The 19691-nt window shown below is 40.1% G+C and overlaps 2 protein-coding genes across 3 annotated transcripts; one reads left to right on the top strand and one right to left on the bottom strand.

Moving 5' to 3' along the window:
- The first annotated feature begins 6603 nt into the window (after positions 1-6603).
- On the top strand, positions 6604-13296 carry byn (T-domain transcriptional activator brachyenteron). The gene is made up of 6 exons (XM_046637046.2): positions 6604-6869; positions 7736-7831; positions 9252-9495; positions 9589-9742; positions 10433-10618; positions 11323-13296. The coding sequence occupies exons 1-6, from the start codon at positions 6604-6606 to the stop codon at positions 12117-12119; spliced, it is 1743 nt and encodes a 580-aa protein (XP_046493002.1). The 3' UTR covers positions 12120-13296.
- A 593-nt stretch (positions 13297-13889) lies between these two features.
- park (parkin) lies at positions 13890-17309 on the bottom strand. Of its 2 annotated transcripts, XR_006884982.2 has the most exons (9): positions 16845-17309; positions 16498-16711; positions 15924-16293; positions 15638-15839; positions 15358-15534; positions 15135-15269; positions 14977-15061; positions 14659-14841; positions 13890-14013 (listed from the first exon to the last, which is right to left on the bottom strand). XR_006884982.2 is itself a non-coding variant. In XM_046637451.2 (8 exons), exons 1-8 carry the CDS (start codon positions 17100-17102, stop codon positions 14732-14734), a joined length of 1551 nt encoding a protein of 516 aa, XP_046493407.1. In that variant the 5' UTR covers positions 17103-17309; the 3' UTR covers positions 14603-14731. The 2 variants fall into 2 exon arrangements, 1 of the variants encoding a protein (XP_046493407.1); XM_046637451.2 differs by lacking the exon at positions 13890-14013 and having other exon boundaries at positions 14603-14841.
- Between the last annotated feature and the right edge of the window lie 2382 nt (positions 17310-19691).

The following is a 19691-nucleotide window of genomic DNA, read 5'->3' on the forward strand; positions in this document are numbered from 1 at the left end:
AAAGTGTCCTCGGCACCCCGACGATGTCTTCGGTTCACGACGAAGACCTGCTTCAAATTTTACCCGAGGATTGTTTCTGGCTCGGCGCCGCTCCCGGTCAATTCGCAGGCCACTGCCAGAGCATCGAAAACGCCACGGTATTTGTTATCGATCGTATTTTTTATAAAGTTTAAAAAAAATTTCGATCAGAAATCTTTTTATCTTGTTGAAAGGATTGTGGGGGGGGGGGGGGGGAAGAAAAAAAAAAAACAAGTTTGTTCATCGTCGTACAGGAATAAGTATACCTGTACGTAAAAGCGGACGATCGAAGTGAAACTGCGGTGAAAATTTGCAAAAGAACCAAATGTGGAGAAAACACTAATGCTATTTCACTCGAGGAAAACGTTGTTTCATAAGTTTTTTTTCAAACAAGGAAACGTTTCTTTTTTTTATGCGTATTTATTGAATTCAACGCGTGTTTGTTTGTTTTTTTATTAATTCGTTTTCAAAAATTTCAACAGAATTACGCTGCGTTTTTGGACTATTCCCACCGGCTGACGATGAGTCAGGAATGGCTGCATCCCGGATCAACGGCTCAGGATTTTCAAGCGGCGTTTATCGAGCAGCCGAGTCTTTTTCACGAAAGTAGCAGCACGCTGCTTGGCCACGAGCATTTATCATACGGCGGCTACTTGTGCCCGAGTTACGATCAGCAGAATCGTCAAACACCGATCAGCAACGGCGGTATTACCGATGAAAATTTCAACGAATTTATCGAGGCGGACAAAGATATTGCAAATTCGAAACAACCGGTGGTAATAAAGCAGAACGACAGAATCTGCGTGATGCTCGAGGCTAATCAGATACAATTGGAAAAAGATATTATGTGACGATTTTTAACGAGTAAGATTATTAATATTATTATTAATATTATTATTACTATTGTCGTTGTTATTGTTATTGTTGTTTTTATTATTATTACTATTATTCATTTGTATCCGATTCATTGAATTATTTTCTACGTTTACTTTATTGGAGATGAGGTATCACGTCAATGCCGCGAAAGGTTGTTTCGCTTATTTCATTATTACACCAATTTCTGCGATCTTAATTGTGCACGCATTGTTATTATTTTATTATACATACTTCAATATTAATAAGATATTTCAATATTTGCAATCAATTGCAAACATCTCAAATTGTAAAAGTAGAACGTAATATCTCGACAGGGGTTAAAATTTTCATTGATACGGTACTGGAATTTTGAGTGCATGAATTATACGAAGCATTTTTTTTTTCAAATGATTTAATAATTGTTTCAATCATTTTCTCATTCATTTAGCCTTCATAATGAAGAACCAGAAACTTTCACTTAAAATCGAACAAACAAATATACTTCAATTACGATATGTTGATTACATTGAATTTTTCAATTTACGAAAGACAAAAATAATATGCATTACGGAATTGGAATGATATTTACATTACATAAAATCGAATTCATTACGAAGGATAAATAAATGAGAAAGTAATTGAAACAATTATTGAATCTGTTGGAAAAAAAAAATGCTAAGTATAATTCATGCAACCAAAATTCCAGTGCCGTATCAAGGAAAGATTTAACCCCGGTCGATATATCGCGTTCCTATTACACAATCATTACTGCCGTCGATATATCGTTAGTTAAATATTACAATCGTATAACATAATACGGTGAATATTATATATTTAATTAAAATTACCTACGACTTTGACAAATAGATATATGAAAAATAAACGTAAAAATTTCGCGGCATGATAAATAATATATTTATCTACGTGCATAACTTGGTCGGTAAAAATATGAATAATAAAATGACGATCGAGCGAAGCGTAGAATATATTCAATTCACGGCTGCCGTGTCGCAGGTCAGGTTTTTCAAAAAATCTTTAAAAACGTGTTCACCGGAAGCAGGTAAGACGCGATTGGAGCAGAAAAGGGCGGGTTAAAAGTCCGGCGAAGACCGCAGGGCGGTTATGATTATTACAGCTTCCATTATATCGTGTCTCATACTTTGACGGCAAACAAGTGGCGGTGAGCCTCAAATATAATAAAATGAAACATGAAGAATCGAAAGAAGGAACGGAAGGGCGAGAGGTAAAAAAAAAGTCAGGTAAAATCCAGCTACGCCACCGCCCACGCGCTCTTATCCAAGGGTTGACCCGGAGGGCCGACGTTCTTTGCTGCCGCAGGTGTGTTGTAAAATGTTAAAGCGCCACTAAACAATAAAGATTGATTGACCCAAGAATTTTTACAACACTCGATCCCACGATTCGTGTATTATACACGCTCACGGCTACCATTGCACGCACGGATTTTAACGCAGATTCGTTTTTCGATACGAAATTTATCGTAATTTACATACGATTTCACCTATTAGTTATATATTACGAGTTGTAATGTTTTTAAAAATACAGACAATCCAGGGAATCGAGAAGGAAGGTTTATACGTAACATTAGGTGTTAAAATCTGCATTCGTATGATAAAAAATAGTCTGACACAAGAACTACGTATAGTTGTACTTACAGAAGTGTATTTAAGCCAAGGACTTGGTTTCCACACACATACCTAAATATTGTATACCGAGGTGTGTTCTATCTCTTCGATTTCGTTTTTTTTTTTTTTTTTTTTTATTATTATTCTTCTTCTTTCCTCTTCTCCACGATCTTCGGTACACAAAATTCGGCATAAGGTAAGGCTGTAAGCCTTATATCGAGCCGTATAGACAGTTTGGAAATTCTTGTGAATTAGTTGGGCAAACTTTGCAGGAGCAAAGTATATAAGAAGAAACGAACTTGAGGCAGATCGCAAACAAACGATCAAACGAACTCCTCAAATATCGGAGCCTGCGGTTCTATACCTGCCTCTTAAATGCGCCAAGGTGGGTATAAAATTACCTTTCTATATATGTGTATATTTATATGTATTTACGTATACATACACGTATATTATACGTGTTGTAATAATTCGTGGGCCTCCGCCATGCAGCAACACTCGCGCAAACACTGTAACCCCGTGCCGTGCACTTTGTTGATTTTTGTAATTTGTCTGCAGGAGAAGACCGGATCCATTCGTTGCGACCGTTACATGTCCGTCCATCTATCCGCCTAATTCGGACTCTTCGTTAATGTGGGATATATTAGAGCCGCGAGGTCGCAGTGTCTTAATAAGAATTACAGGTATTGCGGTGAAATAATTTTAAACACGATACACTGAGAGAAATTTCATTTCTCACAGTATACTTACTTGGTAGAAAAATTGGGTAAAACAGGTATCGTTGAAAAAACTGTTTGAATATCGTTCGAATTACGAAAAACGAGGTACGCCTAACCATTTTGCGCTATCGTCGATCCTTTTTTGCCAATTGCAACGCAAACCAGTTTCTGAGGTTTACTCTACTTTTTTAGTTAAACAAGGCTTTGACGTCAACGTTACATGAAAATATAACAACAGCGATCGTAATGAGAAAGAACAGTAACGGGTACCAGACTTTCCGGTAACGGCTAGAAAACTAATTTTCATTTTCTACCTAGAACTATATTTTTCGATCGTGGTAAAAAATGAAACGAACTAAAAACTTCTCACTCTTGCGAGTAAAGTATTGGATGTATGTATTTTAGGGTAGCTCATTTTTTAACTTTACTTTTCGTCAAGGTGCTACTCGAATAATTTGTGACAAATATTGGATGAAAACAATTGTCGTAAGACTTGGAGGAGGTGGGAAAATATTTAGAGGTCGCTACCAATTATTGTAATATTTTTTATTCACATTTATGTGCACACCTTTAAGGACTTATATTGTGGTTTATATTTTTCGTATCGTGGTCCAATTAATTATTGTTCGTAAAAATTAGTACTGAAAACGAAATTGGAACATCAAAGTAATGCGACACTTTTATTTCGGTAACAAAAATTGCTGTCCAAATTTCTCCGAGACGATTAATCTTTCGGATAAAAGACGAGAATAGCCAATTGCGGAATTTTTAAGCGCAGTTTGCTGTTGATTGGTGAGCGATTAATTGGACCACTGTACAAAAAATATAAACTAATATGCTGTACACATGAAAATAAGTTAATAATGTTTCAATAATTGGTACCGACCTCTAAATATTTTCCTACCGCTTCCAGGTCTTACGACAATTTTATTTGTTTTTTTTTTCAATATCTGTTACAAATTTTTCGAGTACCACTTTAAATAGAAAAAAAGGTAAAAATTAAGCCACCCTAATATATTTATTCATTTCATGACAGAGAAAGAGGCGCGAATAATTCATAAGATATAATTCGAAATAAATGTAATAGTTGGATTTGAATTAACGGTGTTTTTTCGCCGAGTTTAAATCACCCTCAACTCGTGCAGATCGGCCACTGTGTAATATTCGTTTTTCGAATACCAAGCTTTTGTAGAAAAAAGCGAATCTTTTCTACTTACAAAAATGAAAATAATCACGATTTTGTAAATCCAACGTATTTTATACCTAAAACCGTTGGCAAAATTGAATCCTTCTCAAATCAAACTTTTTTTTAATACTATTTTGATTGGATTTGTAAAAAAGACAACCGTATGTAGATTAGCTAAAGTAATTGCTCTGCAAATGGAAACGGATAATTAACTCGTTCGGAATAATTGAAATTGGCATCTTAAAGTACATCGCGATATAATCAATCAACCGGAATTGCATTTATACATGAAAATTTTAAAAACATGACTTTTATCGTTTGCCTTCATAGCTATAATGGATTTAATATGTGCGTTTCTTTGACTACGATATTGGGGACAAAAATACCTTTCTATAAATGTTGTGCATCAGGTGCGTAGCTGCTTTTCAATTTTTCAAACAATTTAAACCTCGCCTGAAGATATTCTCGATCTTATAAACGACAACATTTTTAAATCAGTTTGGTACGTGAAAATAGCTAGTCCTTTTTGAGGCTTGGCCCATACGGTATAAATTGCAACATGCAAAAGAAACCCAATCTATGGTGAACCGGACGATTTATACAGCATTACATAATCATTATCGAACAGGAGAAAAGCATTAAAAATTCTATTCAATTTAAGTAATCAATTGGAAAAAGGAACAACATTGTATTACGTAAAAAATTGAGATATTTCATTAGTGTATTGCTCAACTAGGTATGCAACAGGGTTGCAAATTTTTCAATGAAAAAGTAATGCATTAACCATTACTTTGGAAATTGGAAAAGTAATGGTTAATGCATTACTTTTTCATTGAAAAATTTGCAACCCTGGTATGCAAAGAAGTCCTTTGCAATTCGAGCCGTGGCAATTACGTCCGGCAAATATTATAACAATATGAAAATGATCGACTAAATCGCGAATAGAATGAAAAAAAAAAAAAAATAAACGAATTCCGTTACCGTTGATCCTGCAAGGATTTCGCGTTCTACATGTGGGGCAGAAGACTTCTTCTCACTTCACGCAGCATCCTAACGGTGAACCGTATAACAATAACGGCGACACAAGATGAGTTTCGATTTATATTAGCTGCGAGCCGTTGTCGGAAGTGGACGAATTTGTAATCCGGCGTTGTAAGTTTTTCCCTGAAGAAACAGAAGTCCTTGGTAATAATTACCAGCGTCCGAAGCAAGACGATCGTCATCGGCACCGACATATCGCACACCTACGCGTCGTACATTCTCTGTATAAAAGTTCGCGGGCCAAATCTTGTAACAAGAAAAAGTCACCCGTAAGCTCCGCCTCCTCGGGGATGAGCCGGACAACTTCGGTAGCTCGAATCCCAGGGGCGAAAGCGGACGGCCACGACGTTTGTCATGACACCGTGTAGTAACTGAGCTCGATCGCAGGCGAGCCGCTGGCAAGAGGCAAACACGTAACCGGGGGCGTCGACTTCGGCCGAGTCGAAGGAGTCGGGAGCCGGTTACCTGGAGGCAAACTGACCCAGAGCCGACCAATCGGCTACGAGGTGAACGGCGACGAGGTGTGACAAGGACGCGTCGAACCGTCACCTTGGCCAATGGGAGCCGCGAACGTTGGGAAAAAGACCCGGGTAGGAACCGGAAAAACGGTACCGCAACGCGGAGGGCTCGCTGACGGTTATGAGGGGTGGTGGTGGGGCTGGAAAGAGGGAGCGGTCAGCCATCGCGGCCTTCTAATCGACGCTAATTAGACCGTCGGAGGCGTGGGGGTAGAACGAGGGACGGACGGAAGGACCGGAGGTGAGCCGCGGCAAGAGGGAACCGCATACCCGAGTCTTGCGGCCGCAGCCTCCAGGTTCGCCGAGTAGTGTGAAATATCGCAGTAAAGTGTGACAACGAGGTGTTCACCCACTCGAGGTGTACCCGAGCTACGTCGGCTGCTACGGGCCACCGTAATAATTACTTTGTTTAGTCAAGTGTTAGTGAGCTCGAGCCGGTGATTAAATCGCCTCTAATTGATAAATTCATCAGAAACCTGGAACCAGCTCTCGCCCCCGAAGGCGCGCATATATATTATATATATATATATATACATATATACGCAGACGCACAGACACACGCATATATATATATATATATACGTATATATATATATATATATATAAGCAAATTAATGTCAATGATGCACTCCGCCGGACTGCAGGAGCACCAACGCGGCACCAGCAACGTCCCAGGTCCGTCATCCTCGTCGGCAGCCCCCGACAGTCCGCCGAGGTCTTCCTGCTGCGAAAGGGACCGCGACAATCATCTCGTAGATGAGAACAGGAACGATACTCCCGGTCCCGCAAATTCCGCCGGTCAGAGCCTGTCCCTCACCCTCGAGGACAGGGAACTGTGGACCAGGTTTCAGTGCATCACCAACGAGATGATCGTCACCAAGAACGGAAGGTGCGTTCGTTACGCGATCGCGATGCCTTTGGTAGAACTACGGCGTTTTCGTTCTGAAATATCGTGACGAGTTCTCTATGATTTCGCATGTCAGCTTGTTGTGTTTGGAAGTGTTATGAAATTGACGGTTCTTCTTTTTTTTGTTTCGTGAGAACGAAATTACGACAGTCATGGTTATATCCAAATCTTTGTATGCTTTTTTTACGGCATATTTCAGTGGTGGTTTTATACGCTTCTTGAAGAAGTTTGGTCTACGGAATAAAAGCAGTGACGTTAACGCTGGGTCAGGCCTCGTGGACCTCATTTCGGTCCGTTTATAATCCAAGATTCTTCATATTTTTACAGAAACGATTAAATTATCTCTCGGCAACTCGATTGTTGTTCACTTTTTTTCTACTCTTTGACTGTTGGGAAAATCAGCCTTGGTTTGTTCAAATTCGAATTTATTCACCTTCGCGTGATGAAAACTCGTTTGCTTCTGAGTTCTAGTTGGATAGTCTGAAAATTGATATCTCGGAGGTTTTTTCCTGAATAATCCTTGTTCCATGCGGCTATAACCATCGATTGCTGATAACCGATTCATCAAGTGTCAATAATACTTATCTTCACTGTAATCCGAAGAATTTTTAGATATTTCAGAAAACAATCAGTGCCAACGCGTAGATCGTTAATATAAATTTCTTAGTCTCCGTCGATTAAATTTATTCACCTCATCGCATTTCTCATTCGATATATGAAAAAATCTAAAAATTCGTACATCATTGACCACACTAACCGATCGCGAAGTGCAACATATTACGTGGAATATCCAAGCAGCTTCGCAGTACAAGTTTTTTGGGAAGTTTTAGTGATGTTATTTATTCCAGGCGGATGTTTCCTGTGGTCAAAGTCATCGCCAGAGGATTGGAGCCGGCGGCCATGTACACTTTGCTTCTGGAGTTCGTGCAAGTCGATCCTCACAGGTAAATACGGACCAATCGCGGTAAATCCGGTTTCTTGTCATTATTCGGTAATATGCGAGAGGTGTGCAGAACGTGTAACGAGCAATTCTGTACCGGTTAATACCTCCGAAGGATGACTTCGACAATAATCGTTCTCCAGTTTACGCTGCAGAAATGTCAGCGGTACGATAAGCTACATATATACATCTTTGAAATAGTTTGTTGAAGTTAACTGTGAAGAAGCATAATACTTTTAACGTCGTATTTCACTCCGGGACTCGGCTGACGGGTTTTACAGCTTGTCGATTGACACGTTACTACAATATGATTCCTGAGGACGAGATAACCCGTAGTAAAATATCAGGTTCCTCGCGACGAAAGCTTTTACAACGCCGCACATATGAGGAGGCAATAAATTGAATATAGGTGAGGGTTTTGGATCCACAGATTATTACGCGTTAGAAAAAGTGTTGGAACCTTCGAAGAAGATGATACGCACTACTCGAATTAGGGTAACGCAAAACTTGTTACGATGTAAATGTATAAACTTTTTTCTGTCCAAACTGATCGCGGGAGAGCTGCTAGAAAAAGAGTTTTAGGCTTGGTCGGTACACCTAATGCACTTTGAGAATTTGAAACAAATAGTGCGAGTCAAGCTACATTGAGAACGCGGCGTTAATTAGGCTGATAGTTTGCCGGCTAAATTGGTGAAGAGATCGGACCTGTATTTTTCAATTTTATATTAGACTGTAAACCTTCTGGTTTTTGAATTACCGCTACTGCGAGGCAAGAGTGCAATTGCGAGTCGTAAACACGGGCGTTGACATGCTACGTGTTGTATCGTCTATTTATGTTTAACTATGTCGAACAGAAAGCAACGGCGAAAGTTTAGGGCACAATATTTTCATTTCATAGCTCACAGCTAGTCATTGCAGGAACAAAAATTACGTGGTAACGAAACCGCGCAATGTAGGAGGGGAAAAATAGGAGAATTTTAATGTCACGTGACCGCGACATGAGCTACCGGCAATGTTTGATCAACGTAATGAGATTCCACCTTGCAATTTGCTCCTACGATATTTGTATGGGCGAGATGTTTTCTTTGTTCGCGGTGTGTCGTAATTTTTAAATTGAGAGAGAGAAAGAGGGAGACAAAAAAGGATAATCAGCAATTTCCGATTGTTATTGAAATATTAAATAAATTTTTGTGTTCGGACACGGAGGAAATACCGATGTTTAGGTGCCGTTTGGGAGTTTCGTAACATGACGGTTCACGACAGAGCGTTTCACAGTATTCCACAGTTACCAACGCTAAAGAAGTTTCGCTTCGAAAGAAAAAAAGGGACGAATCTTGCGTTAGTCAAAGACTGCGTTAAAGGAACACGGTTAATCCCAGTTAGGTCCTGTAAATATTGAGAGTTTGACGAAAATTACAATGCAGGTGGAAATACGTGAACGGGGAATGGGTGCCAGGTGGAAAAGCGGAAGTGGCTCCACCGAACCCGATCTACATCCACCCGGAGAGTCCGAATTTCGGTGCACACTGGATGAAGGAGGCCGTGTCCTTCGCGAAGGTCAAACTGACGAACAAGTCTAACGGAAACGGACAGATAATGCTGAACTCGTTGCACAAATACGAACCCAGGGTGCACCTCGTGAGAGTTGGTGCCGAGGAGCAGAGAACGGTAGGGTTTCGCTATTGCGGCGTTAAATTCCTCAGCAGTGGTAAATTTACTCCAGCGAATCGGGAAACTCATCTATTTTTCCACCTATCGCAGGTCCTTACCTACAGATTTCCCGAGACGCAATTCATCGCGGTGACGGCCTATCAAAACGAGGAAGTAACTAGTCTCAAAATAAAGTACAACCCCTTCGCGAAGGCCTTTTTGGACGCGAAAGAGAGACCCAGCGATACTCAATCATATCCGCAATGTAAGTGGCGTGCTAATTACGTGTGTATTAATTATGTATATTCGAATACATTTACCAATAATTGCCAACTGTGATAATACATAATCAGCCTCGTTGCCTGTTCGCGACTTTGTGTAAATGTGGGTACACTGAGAGAAATTTTTAGTTTCGGTTACCGCTCAGTCCTTAACTATTTTCATTTTTTACCACAATCGCAAAAATATAGTTCTACGTAGAGAATGAAAATTAGTTTTCCAGCTGTTGCCGGAAAGTCTAGTATCCGTTACTATTCTTTATCGTTACGATCACTGTTACTGTATTTTCTTGCAACTGTTGCGAAAATCTAATTCTTAACAATAACACACGTTAAGGCCTTGTTTGACTAAAAAAGTAGAGTAAACCGAACGAACTGATTTTGCGTTGTAATAACCAAAAAAGGATCGACGATAGCGCAAAATAGTTACGCGTACCTCGTTTTTCGTAATTCCAACAATATTCAAACAGTTTTTTTAACGATACCTGTTTTACTGAATTTTTCTAGTTACTGTAACAAATGAAATTTTTCTCAGTATACCAGCGACAGCAATCGATGTTTCAATGATCAGGTTTGGTTCACATTGCGGCTGAAATATTTTCCGAGCTTTGAACCGAACCGATGACGTGTTCTTTTCCTGCAGTTGGATTTATTCTAAATATTACTTGACGTTGTAGACACTGGTACTTGGTTCCTACCGCAGCCGACTATGAGCTACGAATACAACCCTGCGTCAGCCCTTGCCGTCGCCCAAAGTCAACCACAAGGCGGCTCGACCAGTCTGCCCACCTCCATTTCGGTAAATCATAAAAACGCCTGTAGACCCGGACCTTACACGCTCAGGCCGAAGTACATTCAGGACGGTGAGTCAAATAAACTCCCCATCACTCCATCTTCATTGCACAGACACACGTGTTTACGATGTTGATTATTCGAGTCAGTATAATATTTTTTTATAACCGAATATGGTGATCCTATACACGAAATGAATTCAGTCGGTACAATTATTACTCGCCTCGAATGGTCTTCAAATTTCAGCTAAATGAAACGAACGATATCTAAATCACTTGAAATCACACGATAGCGGTGAAGAAATCACGCGGCAAACGTTGAAATTTACGAAAATTGTTGTAAGTCTTGCTTACGGTAAACGCCGAATTGTTTCAATTCGTTAAAATTCTATCGATTTCTAGTTTATCGTTTACTTTCGTTGACTTTCGGTTTACCAATTGATTTCGAATACTATCTTCCAGCATTTTCGGTCATTCCCACCGCTGTCCAATGATTTTTTGTGATTCTACCATAACCAATCCGGAAAGCACCGAAAATCGCCTGGACGGCTAGTACATAATTTAAAATCGGGCGTAACAATGAAAATCAATGTCGATAAATTGAAATCATTCGTTTGATTTCCAAGCGAATGGCTTCTCGACTGAGACCAACTGCATAGAGATCTGAAAAATAACAATCGCGACCCGAACATTTGAAGCGCTTTCTAGCCGTCCCTTATCTATTCAAGTCCCTGAACAACAAAGCAACCATATAAAGAGGTTTTACGACTTCTCAGAGCAACACGTCGATCCCTACGGACCGGCGCTGCTGCATTCGACGACGTACGTCGGCTGGGCGCCACGAAGTCCCGAAGCGCTGGCCGCGGGTACTTTGCAGGATTGGCCGCCAGCCTCACCGTCGCCGTCATCCTCGGCGTCATCGCCGTACGCGCACTCCGGGTCGGCTCCAGCGACGACGACGACTTCCTGCACGGTCTACGTGCCATCGGCACCCTGCAGCACGGCGACACACGGCCAGACGCACTGCGGCGATTCGTCAGGGTGGCTGCACCCCTCGGCGTCCCCGAGCGACCAGATGCAGCAGCCGTATCTGAACCTGAACCTGCATCTGCACCACCAGATATCCCCGTATCCCCCGGGCGGTCCGAGCCTCCATCAGCCGCTGAACGGACCCGCCGAACCGGACGAGTATCACCCGGAGTACCACCACCATCCCGGGCAGTCGCTGCATCCCCATCAGCACCACCACCCCCAGCTGCATCTTCAACATCCCCAAGGTACGCCCTCGCCGAATTCGGTCGCCGAGTACGAGGCGCCGAAGGAGATGCAGAGTGTCCAGGGGTACCCGGAGCAGGGAAACCCAGAGGAGGACGTAGCTAGCGAGGCTGGCCGGAGGTTTTCCTCGGTCGTCGATCACCATCATCGGCAACACCATCAGCAGCAGCAACAGCAGCAGCAGCAGCAGCAGCAGCAACAGCAGCAGCAAAGGCAACAGGACGCATCGGCTGCCGAACATCAGTCGAGCTGGTCACCGCTGACACCTCCGCCTGCGCCACAGACTACCGCTATTTGACCGGGGCGAGGTAATCCACCTGCATTACGGTGAATTGAGAAGTGGAAGGGTCAAAAACATGGGCAACGTACATAACGAGTGAATTTCGTAGGCTGAATTATCGATTTTCGTTACCTTGCCGATGCTAAAGGTATGATCATATTATTCTTGCTGTATTTTGCCTGGCGTCGGATAGCGGTAGTAAAATATTTCTGCGCTGGATAAAATCGTGCAGCCGAAACAAAATCACAGGTGAACCAACGGCGGCCATTTTGATTTCACGCCACCTGTGAAATCTACAGGTATCGTGGACACGTTATTTTCAACGAATTGACAAACACGTTTCTCACGATCAGTTAAGGATGTATTGGCTATACATTCTCAACTAAAAGTTAGTCTCGTCGACAATATTGAATACTTTATGATAAAATAAAAATCGGAAAAAATCAACCACTACAATAACGATAAGAAAATTAAATTTGAATAATAATAATGCCAAAAAGTTATCGATAAATTGTCTAAGTAAAACATTGTTTAACAAATTTTCGGGGAATGTTTTTTTGTCATGTGAAATGAATTTGTTGATTTTTCTGAATGCGCATGATTTTTTAAAGAATTTTTGCATTATTTTGAAATTATCGTTAGCGAAAATTTAAAATTTTGAACGATGGAGGAAAAATCGTGAATTTTAGATACGCTTTTCGTAAAAACGTTGTACATTAAAATTAAGAAGTTTCCGGTGCATTGTACGAATAGTATCGTAAAGATAGCCTTTACGAATGTTCGAAAACGGAAATTTCAAAATAATGAGAAAATCATTTAGAAATTCATGTGCACTTGAAAAAATCAGCGAATTCATTTCCTAAAAATTTGTTAAAACTTTTGGACATTATTATAATTCAAATTTAATTTTCATATCGTTTTTATTGTGGTTGATTTTTTCCGCTTTTCATCTTATCATAAAGAATTCAGTACTGTCGAGACTCACTTTTGGGTGGGAATGTATAGCCAGTACATTCTTAAAAATATTCACGCAGAGTAATTTGCTCGTACTTGTACCGAATGATTTACCCTTAACCACGATTTTTTTTCCACCATTTTCCGAAAGTAATCAATCTAAACAATAGAATGTAAACAATGATGATGGGAATCCGTACTTTATCTTTAAACTAATCATGTTTATTGTTTATCGTTCATCGAGGCTCGCGCGACAAATATAGAGCTCGAAGGTAGATGCTTATTTTAAAAAACACTGCAGGCTGCAGGAGAAGATAGTTTCCATTTTTAACGTGAAATATTCAAACTGTGTAGAAGACGCGCGCGTTTACTGTATGATTCCGGTCAAATATAACTAAGACTAAAAACTTTTAATTCTATCACTCCCACTCTCACAAACAAATCTCAACTTTAATGTTTGACTACACCGTAAACGTTTTACTTCACCCTTGTTCCTGTAATATTATACCTCAAATTTTTCAAATACGCACATTATAAATGTTAACGTAATTGTTATCGATAAAACCGAGACGACAGTATACGATAGTAAAGAGATGATTGTTACTGTTATAATGCAATTGAGGAGGCACACACACGTAAATTACAATAATTTTACGGTAGTTGAAGTCGGTAGTAATACCTACGTAAGTCGGAACAAAATCCGTCCATTTGAAAGAATGTCTGGCGAATTCTTGTCGCCTGTAAATAAGATACGGCTACGAATAGGATAATTATAGGTAATTAGCATAGGATTACAGAAGATTATCGTCTCCCAGGACAGCATTAAGGTAGTTCCTGCCATTTTCGTACACACAGACATGCGCCCCTCAAGTACACAAGCTTTGTTGGCGGTCTCTCTCACTCTCGTTGGCTCGCGTCGTACGTACCGTAAAATCCTCAACTTTGGATTAAAATTACTCTGAAACGGTACAGTGAAATATATATTACAATCAGCGAGGGAAGTTTTTGTCCGATGCTTTAACATACTCATTTTTCATTAAGATTCTCAGAGATAGGAAGTCAGGTGTAGATAATTGAAACTTTGACAATTAATATCTCGAGATTGATACGGTCAAGCTCACTCAATTTTGATAGCTGATGTAAAATACTGTTATGAAAGTGTGTACTTTTTTCTTAGAACGATTGTAAGAAAACTCATTTTGGGAGGAACTACCATAATAATATAAGCTATTATCGCGGTAAAGTCCTTATACTGTATAATTAAATACTCAGATACACACAGTGTATGTTTGCCTAAAGCTTAAGTAGTAACGGTAATATCCATATCCTAGAGACGCGAATTGTTAATTTGCCGCCTATCACTTTCCGATATACCTAGAAAATTTTTCAACATCGACTTACACAAATTTACTATAATGATAATAAAACCGTGAGTGTTCAGTGCTCTTATTTTTTATTACCATGTAAATATTGTACAGCCTGTAGGCGATTGAGAGGTTTCAGGTATAGAGGTATAAAGGGTGTATTCTGATGATAAAAATAAAAAATTGAAAAGAACAACAATTTATTTCACTACGTAGGTAAATACCTATCACAATTTTACCTGGCTTTCGAAGTTGCATTAACCTGATCCCATCACAGCATAAACAATTGCTGATATAAATAGTTTCAGAACATCATCCGAACCAATGACTTCCCATACAGTCTCTCGTCCATTCCGTCTGACAAACCCAGCACCACTGGAAACTACAGCCAGCTCTTGTACAAACCATGTGCATACAGCCACCTGCCAATCATTATTGTTCCCCAATCTCAATAGTTCATTATCATTTCCATATCCAAATTATGGCAAATATAACGGGCAAGCGAGTTAAAAACTCTTAATAAGGTAAGACTGAAAAATATACGTGAATAAGCTTACCATCTCGTTCAGTCGGTGTTCTACATTTCGGACATGGTTTCGTCGATATTTGAATGGTCTTCTTACTCGCTTCGTCCCACTTGGCCTGGAATTAAAATTAGGTTATCTGTGTGATTGTTTATCGATTCAAATAAGTAAATAAAAATAGTGTTACTTACCTCGCTAGCTCGCAGAGGATCAATTGCATAGCCTGAAGGACAGGAGACGGCGGAGGTAGAAGAATACGTCGTAGGCTGTTGTGAGTCACATTCACCTACGTGGAAACCTTGCAAGCATCGCCTACAGAAAACATACTATGGGAAAACACTGAATTATAGTGGTTTTTCAGCAGTGAGTAAGAGCTAAATGTCCTCGAGTACTGGCAACAATTTTATCACGTACCCCACAACCACCAATACATTGAATTCTACGACAGTCGTCCTCATCCGGGGATCGACTACGCTCCTCATCAGTCTGATCAGGTGGAATAATTCCCATTCCGCAATCAGGCCTCGGGCACAGAAGTCCTCCTGCCCTTAGAACGTATTCCTCAGTTCCAAATCGTTGGTACTGCTCATACTGTAATTTGAATTGCATTCATTCATTGGTAATCCAATGATATTTATGGAATGAGTGTGACGGTGAAAGTAGAAGAGGCCAATAATTTTAGGTACCGCTGTACCTGCTCAGGTGAGAGAAGACGGAAGTGATGAACTTCGGATATGTGCGAATTTTGGCAACCAGCCGGACATGGCAAGGTATAGTATCCGTGGTTGTCGTCAAACTCAAACTGACGATCCCGCAGACGAGCCACGCAATAGTCCCGGAAGCAGTCCAGGCAGGTTACATGTCCAGCCTCGCAAGGGAAAACCAGTACCGTGTCCCTGAAAAGTATTAACAAAGCTTGTATTAATTCTTCTTACGTTTACTTCTACACCAATTATTTATGTGCCAAATCAAAGCTTTACCTTGTATCCGTGCAAGCCAGACAAGGTACATTTCTCAGATTTGGTTTAATCAAATAAAGCGGTACCGCCTCATCTTTTTCTCCAAGACTCACGTGATTGGCGCACTTGAAATAAAACTGCGCGTATCTCACTTGAGGAGTACCTTCATCCTTCTGTGCTAAGGAAGACAGTAATGTCTGACAATCGTGATTCTCACAATGTACAGTTATTCTACGAGGCTGCTGCACGTCAGGCCAACACTGAGGGTCTCGATCCACAGTCACAGCCCCGCTACCACATGTCGCGCATCTCACTCTCAGCTTTCCTGCTTCCACTGATTTACATGGCAGCGAACAGTAAACGTAAAAATGGGCACGGGCTTGTTGCTGCTCTGTAAAATCATCACAACCACCAAATTCAAAAGAGTATTGTGATAATAATTACAGCTTAAAAACACTGCAGTGTAATTACGTAAACATATATTGACCAATTTTTTTGTTCCGTTCAACAAGAAATCTACTACTCGAGAATTCTATCGTCAAGACTTTAATCCTACAAAAGTCATTGCAATGGGGAAAACTAAATGTATGAATACCCTGCTCGCTGTGATTTTCATGACGGTCCGAATCCTCCAATGGTAAGTCGATCAAAGTTTCGTTCAGAGGTTTGCTTCCACTTTCATTTGCTTCCGATCCTTCATCTATAGATTCTTCGATAAGATTTTTAGTATCTTTTTTTCTATTAAGGCGATTTTTTCCGGGTGGCAATTTTATGGCATGCAAAATACTTTGCTGACCAAGATCGCATTCCTAGACAACAGATAAAAATATTTACATTTCAGATTAGAATTGAGGTTAGGTAGAAAAACACAATTGTTAATAACTAAATTTTGTACCGTAATAAAACGACACTTTACTGCTGATTATACGATTGTTAACATACCTCTATTATCGTGGAATTGTGCAACTCTTTACCAGCAAATATGATCTTGATATCTTCGGGAGATATGCCAAGCTGAGGCCCGACGATCTCTTTTAGGTTTCTGATGTCCCATTTCGGATCCAAATCAATGGAGAGCGTATTTCCCGTGTTAGTTTTCACGTAGATACTCAACGAGTTCGATATCTTTCGTTTTCCGAACCAAATCAACTGCAACATTCTCAAAAAGGCACCCTTCAGAAGATTGAACAGAAAACTCATTATAGAGTCTTTAATATCGAAGCAGTTCTACGTAGAATTTTGCTTTACGGTAACACCAAATGTTATCGCGATAAATGTGGAGGAGTACATGTTTGCATATGAAGCGTATTTTCTGCGTCAAATACGTATATTTTACAACCTTCAAAAAATCATTTCGAACCATTCGAACCCAAATTAGGTGCGAGATATATTCTAGTCAGACGCAGAGTGTGCAGCACTTGACTGTTGGGGCTGATAAAGGACATATTCTATTCGCCATCTTTTGAAAATGAAATGGTTGAAAGACTCACCTGATTGGTCAATATTCGAATATCAGCCAACCGGCTGCTTTTTCCAAAGCTTTCATTTTCAAAACGTGACAAATAAAATGCACCCAATATTTCACGCAGCATCGATTCAAATCAGGTAGCTCAGACCTGTACAGATGAATATTTATATACCGATCTGTTACTAGCCAAAGTATATACTATGTACGTTACCTTAATTATTCGATTGAATTATGAATTTGCAATCAATTCTTCCCCATGCGGGAGTTTTAACAATATTTGAGTTTCGTGCCGATCCCGTGAGCAAATAAAACGCTAGTATAACGGTAGCAACCCACTGAATTTCGGTTGTTTCGGTCAAAGAGTATAGTTTCAATCACGGTTTCAATGCCGAGTAGGCACTGAACTCTGTAATATATTTCGTCTCTACGTTTCTTGGCTTCATAATTATCATCCGATAGCATTGTTTTGGTAAAATAAAGTTCAAAATTTCCACCAGTGAAGATATGAAAATAGCGAAACCTCAATCAGATGTGATTGAAAAGAACCAAAAGTGGTGGCTGCGCTTTGTCCCTGATGCCAAAAAGTGGACCGATGTGAACATTTTAAGGTTTTTAAGCATCTACAAAGTTCATCCTATATTATGGGACCCTACGCATTCATTTTACAAAGATCGATCGAGAAGGATGAAGGCGTACGGTATAATAGCTAGGAGATTGAACTTGCTTGGTGTGAGTGAAAGAGAATGTATCAGATTAATGGAATCTCTGAAAGCCATGTACGCAGAAGAGAAGAGGAAACAGATGATCGAAAAAAGATGCAGTCGAAAATATGTGTTTCCGTCAACCTGGTATCGCATTCTTGAAGAGATGATAGAATCTGTTCAAACAAAGTTAGCACAATCATCCGACAAGGGTCAGTAAAAATTACGTTGTCTGCTTCTAAGGTTGTGTGAAAGTAACAAAAAAAAAACTTCTTTCAAGTCTCCTCAGTAAAAGCAGAACCTGCAAAACCATGGCAAGCCTGCTGCCCAAGATTATACACCGAAGATATTTGGACACCAGAGCATTTCAAAACAAACGTCATGAATTGGTTTCTCGCACTGCAAGACCAGCAACTATTTTGCACCTGTCAACATTTTTCCGAAACAACTGTCGACAATAAATCAGACACAGAAAAGAGCTCCGCACATTCAGATTCTGTGTGCAATTCTAGTAACGGAATAAATCCATCAGATTCTTCTGATACGTGCTGTCCCAAGATTTGTGGAGGTAAGATAATCAAATTACTTACGCAAGCGAACGCTGTAGGGTTGAGAAATAATGCTTAATGTTTGATAGAAAATCCAAGCAATCATCACAGTAAAATTCTATGTTGCATAGATTCATTGTACAGCAAAGAAGAGGATAGCGACGTCAGTGTGGATTTGCTGTCATGTTGCGGACAAAATGATAACAGTAATTATCGGTATAAATATGGCAAGAAATCCACAAAATGTAAATCAAAGAAGCAGCACCGATGTATCAAGGAAGATGGAGGTTTATGTGAAGACAATTCATCCTATACGACAATTTGTCAAGAAAAATTGAACGTTTGTGGGAACGAACCTGCAGAGAAACCGTCTACTGAAATTTCGACGTGTCCAAAGAATAAGTTAGTCGATATTCCACTAAAGAATTTAATCTCCAAGGGTCTCTAGTCTAACTGATTAATTTACGATATTCGAGTTCCCCACGGAGATGCAAAAATATTTGTGTATTGGTTTTTTAGTAACGCACTTTGTGACAGTACAAATGTCTACGGTAATGGATATCAGGACAAACCTTCACTCTGCGGAGGTGAATCGGAAATTAGTAAAGACTCACCAATGCGATGTGACTTGCAAAGTAGCACAGATAAATTCTCTCCCCATGATCCATCACAAATGTCATTCGAAACCCCGATGATCCGCCCTTGTGGGCCTAGGCATGTTCTGGATTTCTGCTCCAGTCAAAGTCTTAGTGATGACAGTAAAGGAAGTGAATTGTCGACAAAACGTGAGACCTCAACCACAACGCAATCAAACGATACTTGTCTCTCAGACAGCGGTAAATTATCATCCTCGTTATCAAACAGTTCCGAACAAACCTCCTCAGTAGATTCAAACTGTAAGCCGATATGTGTAAAAGAAGAATCAGATCACAGATTGGATTATCATGTAAGTAGAATTGACTTGTGCATCAAAAATGTAATGCTTTTATAATCTCACTCGAACTACAATTTGCTTTATTGCCTGCATTATTTCACAGCCCGACCCAACTCTGTGTGAGAAATGCGCAGCGGA

This window comes from Neodiprion pinetum, chromosome 1 (assembly GCF_021155775.2).
Source record: "Neodiprion pinetum isolate iyNeoPine1 chromosome 1, iyNeoPine1.2, whole genome shotgun sequence".
In the NCBI taxonomy this organism is placed as follows: Eukaryota; Metazoa; Arthropoda; class Insecta; order Hymenoptera; family Diprionidae; genus Neodiprion; species Neodiprion pinetum.

Excerpts from the sequence above, each read along its gene's own strand:
- park (XM_046637451.2), bottom strand. The coding sequence starts at position 17,102 with ATGAGTTTTCTGTTCAATCTTCTGAAGGGTGCCTTTTTGAGAATGTTG. Across the intron at positions 15,062-15,134 it reads ATCCTCTGCGAGCTAGCGAG|GCCAAGTGGGACGAAGCGAG; the intron begins GTAAGTAACACT and ends TTTTAATTCCAG. Across the intron at positions 14,842-14,976 it reads AACACCGACTGAACGAGATG|GTGGCTGTATGCACATGGTT; the intron begins GTAAGCTTATTC and ends AATGATTGGCAG.
- byn (XM_046637046.2), top strand. The coding sequence starts at position 6,604 with ATGCACTCCGCCGGACTGCAGGAGCACCAACGCGGCACCAGCAACGTC. Across the intron at positions 7,832-9,251 it reads GTGCAAGTCGATCCTCACAG|GTGGAAATACGTGAACGGGG; the intron begins GTAAATACGGAC and ends ATTACAATGCAG. Across the intron at positions 9,496-9,588 it reads GTGCCGAGGAGCAGAGAACG|GTCCTTACCTACAGATTTCC; the intron begins GTAGGGTTTCGC and ends CACCTATCGCAG.